The following is a 9,066-nucleotide window of genomic DNA, read 5'->3' as shown; positions in this document are numbered from 1 at the left end:
CTTTCAAATTGAAGATAAACTAAAATCTATAAGTGTTAAATATATGTGGCAGTTACCCGGCCCCACAGCCAATATATCTTCTTTGAGTGATAAATAGAAAAATTTACAGAAGCAAAAAAGCGGCATTTTCCCACTGGTCCCAAAGTGCTGCCGTGATTTTCGCTGGGTTTATCATTTGTTTTTTCGGACTTGGGATTGAGGTAGAGAAATGTTATCAGATGTACTTCTTAAACTTTAAAAGTTCCCTCATTGCTAAAGAAATTGGAGTTTATCCTTTGCTCCTTTCTAAGTGGTGACGTTAGAAAGTTGGCCTACGGCAAAAAATCAACTTTTGAACTAAGACAGATAGATTTTTTTTCGACGGCAATCGATAGCTCTAGATGAGCTGATCAAAGTATATGTCATCCATTTTTTTATACAAAAATTCCTTCATGATATGTACTAGTTTGAAAGTTTCAAGGGGTTGACAACTTCAGTAGTAGGGTACACACTGAAACCAAAAATATGCCGATACCAATTGTGAGACATGTAGGGGACTTATAAGGAAAGGTCAGCTGTTAGCTCATAATCATCTTCGGCAGTGAGGGGTTTGCAAATTTTGCTATTTGGTGTACCTATTATTTGTTTCCAGTATATTTGACGACAAGACCGAGTTGGTTCCAGTGGTAAGACATGTAGGGGACTTGTACGTAATAATCGTCTGTTAGGCTACAATCATCTTTAGTGAAGAGGGGTTTGTAACTTTTGCTAGTTGGTGCAGCCTACCCATACTCACTGTAACCTAGAATTAAATGTTTACGCAACGGGTACAAACGATAACGTAAAACAACAAGGCAGTTTCGTAATAATTAATAGAGTGTCATCTATGGTATTTTGATCCTGAAAACTTTCAATATTCTTTGTTATTGTTGTTTTTTCAACGCTGAGGAATAGCCTTTGATCATGTGATTACTTATCGCGTTCTTCTTTGAACATAACGTTTTAAAAGCTTCGATAGGCTGACAACTTCAGCGTTTAACCGATAGCAAAGAAACAAAACCAAAGTTTTGCTCTCGCGACACTTTATTTGGCGAAGCTGGACAAATGTTGCAGCAACACTTCACGTTGCTCAGGCAACGTAGGTCTAGTTTTGTTTGAAGTAGGTGGTTTTGAAATTAGGTGAATTTTGAAATCCCGTATATTAACCCTTGCCAATTAGCGACATCCACGAGAGACAATAAAGAACTTCGAACAATGTAATTAGCAAAAATATATGTATGTTGAAAGTATTCTGTATTTCAAAATACTAAGAAAATTTACCCCCTCTAATGGCCCGCAACTAAACAAAAATTTGTCATATCGACAACGTAAATTTCTTAGATCTTTCTCTAACATATCTAACAGATCACCAACAGATTTTGAGGAGCTATTTACCTCTTCAAGCACCAAATTTTTGCCACTTGTAAGAGGAATTCGATCCCATAAAATGTTTTCTGAATTGCTAGGAATAAGTAAATATTTTTGTAGACATTCTTGCTTATTTAACACTACAGTACCACCATGTAGCTCATTTTTCCAGTTGCTGTCCTAGTTGAATATCCTTTCAAAGTTGGTACCAAATCTTCACTGTGTCATGTTTCAACTAAAGCAATAATATCTATTCTATTTAAATTCTTGTAAGACTTGGTCCACCTTATTTTCTACACCTTGGATGTTCTATACGTAAAGGGTAGACATGACCCTAGTGTCCCTTTGAAATAAATCATCATGTGCTGGCAGGACAAATAGCGAGATGGGATAATTACTGAAGTTGGAATAAAAGTCAATAGTAATTACTAGTAGATGCATCAGCAGGGCCCTTTGGTAGATTTCTATAGCTAACTCTTCTTCCTCGCTGGAAAATTGGCACTAAGTTAGAGGCAGCTAATTCTCTTCTCGTAATATTACGGATATCAAAATGATTCTGGTCTTCAGGGCTTATGATTTCACTTACTTTCATAACTCTTTTTTCATTCTTTTTTAAAGCTTTAGGTAACTTTCTAATTAAAAAAAAATATATTATCAATAAACTTTGATGCACTTCAGGAACATTGAGACGGAGGAACTTCTACTTCGAGTTCTACCACCGTTTCGGAATCGCAATCAGAATTTTCCGATACCGACTCAAGAGCCTAAATAAGTCCATTCTTTCAACTACTGATTCAACCAGATTGTTGCCTTGCGATGGTTTTTCTCTATTCCGCCAGTTTGGCTTATTGTTTTCCCAGCTGGAAGCTTCCTCTCTCGTGGAATTGGAGGAGAAATCCAAAACAAACATTCAATCTTCTATAAAAATTTTTTCTCCCCTCAGGCTTTCTTGGTCGTGCTTAAAAAGAGCATCGTTTAACACCATTTTCAAATCCTTGCGCGATTCCCTTTGTCTTGGGGTGCCAACAGTCCACTTTTCTTAAACAGAAGATTAGACTTCAAAATAATGCCGCGATTTTCAATTGAATTCAGTTTTAATACCACTGGACTAGCTCAAGTTCTAACGACATCTTTCACATTGCTACGGAACAGGCCTAAATTGGGTATGCACTTATTAAGAGCCATAAGAATCTCTTCTCTTAGAGTATACACTTCAGGAGCAATAGGATAAAAGTTGTACAAGCCTATATTTGACCTTTGAAATTCTTTGTCTAGTACATCTGAGCGTTGACCAGTTGACCTTAAATACTTACTCAATAGCTTGGTTTCCCTTTCCATCTATTCATTAGCTCACGCCTTTCCTGCCAATTTCTCATTTATGGCAGCGAACTGGCTGTCAACTGAAGTACCTTTAGGTAGAACTTAAGGGAGCGTCTTTTCCACGGTCTCGGTTAAGCAAGAAATTAAGTCTAAATTAATTTCTTGTACAAATTAAATAAAAACAAAGTTTTTTTAACTGAAAGTACGGAGTGACATTAAAACTTAAAATGAACAGAAATTACTTCATATACGAAAGGGGCTGCTCCCTCCTCAACGCCCCGCTCTTTACGCTAAAGTTTGACTCTTTCTCTCAACTCTACTTTTTAAAACAGTACAAAACTTTAGCGTAAAGAGTGGGGCGTTAAGGAGGGAGCAACCTTTTTCATATACGAAGTAATTTCTGTTCGTTTTAAGTTTTAATATCGCTCCTTACTTTCAGTTAAAAAAACTCGTTTTTTTTATTTAATTTCTGAATGTTTTATCAATGCATTTTTTTTTATTTTGACTCTCCGCATATGAATAATTAAAACGAAATTTGGATATTTATTTTTTTGGATAAATGGCTTCCTCATAGTTTCGATCGAATGAGTTTGAGGAATGAGGCCTAGTTGCCCTCCAACTTTTTGATCAAACAGTTCGTGGTAACGAACTATAGTAAGGAGTGACCCGGCTCAATAGTAACCGAAACTCTATAAAATGGAATTATGATACCAATTACCTTACCTTAGACCTTAGTTCCTCCTGTGCCGCCAGAGGCACCCAGGGCATCCAAAAAGAGCCGCCAGTCGTCCCTCATATGTGCTGCTGCCCAGACGTCTTCCCACTGGGGTTGGACTATCGCATTGATGTGTTTTAGGTCCCGCTGGTACGTACGACGAAGTGTATTCTTTGGCTTCCCTCTTCTTCGGGTTCCCTCTGGTTGCCACTCCAGTACAGTTCTGGGGAGTCTATCTCCCGCCATACGGATAACATGCCCCAGGTAGCGCCATCTTCGTTGGCATATGACATCTGTTACCAGGGGCTGGCGCGAGATAGACCGAACAGTCTGGTTGGTTATGTGGTCTCTCCAGTTAATGTTCAGTATTCTGCGAAGACAGTTTTTCTCGAAGGCAAGAATCCTCTTTTCTTGGTGTTGGTTTAGTTTCCAACATTCACAGCTATAAAGGAGGGCGGAGATGACGTTACTGTTGAACAGCCTCATTTTCAGTTTCAGGAAGTACTTTTTCGATCGCCACACTGGCTTTAGTCGATTAAAAGCTCCACTGGCTTGTCCAATCCTAGACTGCACCTCCTTTTCGCTGGATCCAGTTCGTTCGACTGTACTTCCAAGGTATCTAAAATCCACTACCTGCTCTACTGTATTGTCCCCGCACTTTAAGCCCAGTGGTGAGTCGCTCGTTGCCATGCTTTTTGTTTTGTCCGAGTTGATCTTTAGTCCCAAAAGACTCGCTTTCTCTCGGATTACTTCGAGAAGATCCTGGAGCCTTTCCTTGTTTGCTTCCATCAGGGTGATGTCGTCGGCGAAATCAAGATCTGCTAGTCGTTTGTTGTCACAGATTTGGATACCAAACCCCGTGCAGTCTCGGAGCACATAATCGATTACAAGGACAAAAAGCAAGGGGGAGAGGACACACCCCTGTTTGACACCGGACATGATATGGAAATACCTTGTATTTCCTTCGTGGGTCCGAACGCAGCACTCGGTGTTTTCATATAGGGCAATGATCAAGGATACAAGTTTTTCTGGAATGCCGTAATATCGGAGGATATTCCACAGCGAATCTCGGTGTATTGAATCGAAGGCTTTTTCGAAATCCACAAAGACAAGGTACATCTTTTGCCTCCATTCATTGCATTCCTCGATCATCATGCGTAGGACATATATAAGGTCGGAGCAGGAGCGGGATGGGCGGAAGCCATGTTGCTCGTCTCGCAAGTGCTTATCTAAGGCTGTCTGGATGCGACGAAGGATTATCTGTGAGAATAGTTTCCCCGGGATAGAAAGGAGACTGATGCCCCTCCAGTTATCGCATTTTGCTACATCTTCTTTCTTAAAAAGCTTGATGAGTGTGCTTTTTCTCCATTCTTCGGGGACTTTCTCTGATTTCCATATACATGCAAAGAATGTGATCCACACAGTTATGCAAGCGCCTAAAGAGGCTTTAATCATTTCTGCTGATATCCTGTCGCTTCGTGGTGCTCTGCCGTTCTTCAGTTTGCGAGCGGCTTGCACCAGTTCTTCGGTTGACGGTTCTTCCGTATTGATTTGAAGTTCCAGGAAAGGGGTTGTGGGGATATCTGCTGTGTTCGGAGGACTAGGTCGGTTGAGAACTTTCTCGAAGTGTTGGGCCCAAACTTCAGAGATTTCATCGGGGGCTGTGACTGTCTTCCCGTTTCCGTCTTTTACTGGTCCATTTAGGTTGCGACGTTTCCCGATGATTTCATTGGTGATTTTATAGACGGCTCTGGAATCGCCGCGCTTGGCCGCTTCTTCTGCCATAGCTGCCTTTTGTTCTAGAAAGTTCCGTTTATCTCCCCTTGCGCTCTTTTTCACCAGCTTGTCTTGGTATCGATACAGCTGGTTACTCAAGACTGTGTCGCTGTTATCTCCATCATTTAGAAGACGTTGTTTTAGTTTCCGACGCTCTTCGATAATGGTCCATGTCTTATCGGATAACCACTCGTCTTTGGGTCTTTTTTTGTGCCCAATTGTTTCTATTGCTGTCTGGTTGTAGGCTTCTTTTAGGGTGGCCCAGGTTGTCTCCACAGTGGCTTCTCTATCCAAATCTAGGGCCAAGCTCTCAAACCTGTTTGTAAGCTGTATGTTGAACCTATGACGAACTGCTGCGTTTGAGAGCTTTTCAGAGTCGTAGGCAGGTTTCTCTTTGGTTTGGGATTTTTTGTGGCTTTCAGTTTGAGGGACAGCTTTGCAATCATCAAGGCGTGGTCTGAGGCGACGTCGGCTCCTCTGTAGGCTCTTACATCTTGAAGGCTTGACTTCCACTTTTTGTTGATCAAGATATGGTCAATCTGGTTGTGGGTTCGACCATCAGGCGAGTTCCATGAGTATTTGTGGATAGTTTTATGCTGAAACTGGGTTCCTCCGATGATAAGGTCATTTGTTAGTGCGAAGTCAACTAACAGTATCCCATTCTCATTTATTTCGCCGAGGCCTTGGCTCCCAAGAACCTCAGGACAATAGGACTTGTCGCTCCCCACCTTGGCGTTGAAGTCACCAACAAAGCAGACGAGATCGTGGCTGGGGATATCCTTGGCGACAGCTTGTAGGGTGTTGTAGAAGTTATCTTTTGTGGTATCGTCTGCCTCATTAGTTGGTGCGTAGCATGCGACTACTGTTAACTTAGCTTGGCGACCTGTGAACCGTGCCACGATGATCCTCTCATTTATAGGCGTCCATTTCGTTAGGGCTCTGGACGCAGATTTCGACAGCATTATGGCGACGCCTGCTTCTTTCTTTTTTTCTGTGCCACTGTGCAGGATTGTGGATCCCTTCTTGAGGGTTTGACTACCTGCACCAGTCCAACGGACTTCCGACAGAGCTAGGATGTCAAGGCCATAATTGTCCATCTCATTCACAACCTGTTCTGTTTTAGAAAGTTGAACCATGGTCCTTACGTTCCAAAAACCAAGTTTAATTTCGCAATTCGTTTTCAAAAATCGTGTCCGGGGGCGGTCCGAATTCGTCGTCAAGGAGTCCGGGGGCGGTCCATAGTCGTCGGCAGGTTGCATAGTCGGTATCATGTTGGCTCTCAATTAGACGGTTCTATGGCAAATCTTTTTTCCAGGGGCAGGCTGCTAGTCTGCCGCCAAACCCTCCTCCTTTATCCAGGCTTGGGACTGGCTGTATGATTACAGGCGGAGTATGATACCAATAGTTACATTAAAAAAAATCACATTTTAATGCTGATTTTAAATATATAAGTTTCATCAAGATTAGTCTCACCCATCAAAAGTGTCGAGCCTGAGAAAATTTGCCTCATTTTAGTAAATAGGGGGAAATAACCCCTAAAAGTCATACAATCTTAACGAAAATCACACCGTCAGATTCAGCGTATCAGATAACCTTATTGTAGAAGTTTCAAGCTCCTATCTATAAAAATGTGGAATTTTGCATTTTTTTTTACCTGAAGACAAATCACGGATGCGTGTTTATTTGCTTTTTTTTGTTTTTGTTTTGTTTTTTGTTATTTTTTTCCCCAGGGGTGATCGTATCGACCCAGTGGTCCTAGAATGTCGCGAGAGGGGTCACTTTAACGGAAATTAAAAAGTTCTAGTGCCATTTTTAAGTGACCGAAAAAATTGGAGGGCACCGAGGTCCCCTCCCACGTTTATTTTTTCCCCAAAGTCACCGGATTAAAATTCTGGGATAGCCATTTTATTCACCATAGTCAAAAAACTTAATAATTAAGTCTTTGAAGACGACTTACTCCCCCGCAGTCCCCGTTGGAGGGGCTGCAAGTTACAAACTTTGACCTGCGTTTACGTATAGCAATGGTTACTGGGAAGTGTACAGACGTTTTCAGGGGGATATTTTTGGTTTGGGAGGGAGAGTTGAGGGGGGATTACGTGGGAGGATCTTTCTATGGAGAAATTTCTCATGGGGGAAGAGACTTTCAATGAAGGGGACGCAGGATTTTCTAGTATTATTTAAAAAAAAAAACAATGAAAAAATAAATATGAAAAGTTTTTTTTTCTACTGAAAGTGAGGAGCAGCATTAAAACTCAAAACGAGCAGAAATTTTTACGCATATGAGGGGTTTACCTCCTCGTAAAACCTCGCTCTTTACGCTAAAGTATTTTTAGTAATTTCAACTATTTATTCTACGGCCTTTGTGATCCAGGGCTCATTCTTAAGGAATTGGGACAAAATTTAAGCTTTAGTGTAAAGAGTGAGGTATCGACGAGGGGTAAACCCCCTCAAATACGCAATAAAAACATACGGATATAGAAGTTCGTTACGTAGGTTAATTCGTAAGTTACGTATATTTTTTACTAATGAAAACACGTTCGTAAAAAATTAAAAGTTCTAGTTGCCTTTTTAAGTAATCAAAAACTTGGAGGGCAACTAGGCTTCCTCCCTCGCTCCTTTTTTCTTTAAATCTTCCGATTAAAACTATGACAACTCTCGTTTTAATTATTTATGTGCAGAGAGCCAAGATGAAAACATGTATTAATTCAAAAACGTCCAAAAATTAAATAAAAAAAGGTTTTTTTAAATGAAAGTAAGGAGCGACATTAAAACTTAAAACGAACAGAAATTACTCCGTATATAAAAGGGGCTTTTCCTCCTCAACGCCCCGCTCTTTACGCTAAAGTTTTTTACTGTTTTAAAAAGTAGAGTTAAGAGAAAGAGTCAAACTTTAGCGTAAAGAGCGGGGCGTTGAGGAGGAAAATCCCCTTTTATATACGGAGCAATTTCTGTTCGTTTTAAGTTTTAATGTCGCTCCTTGCTTTCATTTAAAAAAACTTGTTTTTTTTTATTTAATTACTTAAAAAGGCAACTAGAATTTTTAATTTTTACGAAGGTTTTTACTAGTAAAAGAAATACGTAACTTATGAATTACCTTACATAACGAACTTCTGTATTCGCATGTTTTTATTACGTTTGTGAGGGGTTTCACCCCCTCGTTAGTACCTCGCTCTTTCAGCTAAAGCTTAAATTTTGTCGCAATTCCTTAAGAATGACCCCTTAATTACAAAGGCCGAAGAATAGATATTTGAAATTACTAAAAATACTTCAGCGTAAAGAGCAAGGTATTAGGCGGAGGTGAACCCCTCATATGTGTAATAATTTCTGTTTGTTTTAAGTTTTAATGCTGCTCCTTACTTTCAGTTGAAAAAAACTTTTATATTTAATTCTTCATTTTTTTTAAATAATGCTAGAAAATCCTGCGCTCCCTTCAGGGAAATTTTCTTCCCCCATGACAAATTCCTCCATGAAAAAGTTCCTCCCGCATATCTCCCTCTTTTTAACCCCTTCCCCAACCAAAAAATCCCCCTGAAAACGCCTGTACACTTCCCAGTAACCATTACTTATATGTAAGCACTGGTCAAAGTTTGTAACCTGTAGCCCCTCCCACGGGGACTATGGGGGAGTAAGTCGTCCCCAAAGACATAGTTATAAGGTTTTTCGACTACGCTGAATAAAATGGCTACCTCAGAATTTTGATTCGTTGACTTTGGGAAAATAACTAGCGTGGGAGAGGGCCTAGGTGCCCTCCAATTTTTTGGTCACTTTAAAAGGGCACTAGCACTTTTCATTCCCGTTAGAATGAGCCCTCTCGCAACATTCTAAGACCACTGGGTCGATACGATCACCCCTTGGAATAAAAAAAAAAC

At 40.4% G+C, this 9,066-nt stretch overlaps 1 protein-coding gene across 1 annotated transcript; it reads right to left on the bottom strand.

Moving 5' to 3' along the window:
- Positions 1–5,493: 5,493 nt before the first annotated feature.
- LOC136029718 (craniofacial development protein 2-like) lies at positions 5,494–6,468 on the bottom strand. The gene has a single exon (XM_065708221.1). It carries the CDS (start codon positions 6,466–6,468, stop codon positions 5,494–5,496), a length of 975 nt encoding a protein of 324 aa, XP_065564293.1.
- Between the last annotated feature and the right edge of the window lie 2,598 nt (positions 6,469–9,066).

This window comes from Artemia franciscana, chromosome 7, assembly GCF_032884065.1.
Source record: "Artemia franciscana chromosome 7, ASM3288406v1, whole genome shotgun sequence".
Lineage (NCBI taxonomy): Eukaryota > Metazoa > Arthropoda > Branchiopoda > Anostraca > Artemiidae > Artemia > Artemia franciscana.
Note: the sequence above shows the minus strand (reverse complement) of the source record. Positions and strands in the feature narration are given on the sequence as shown.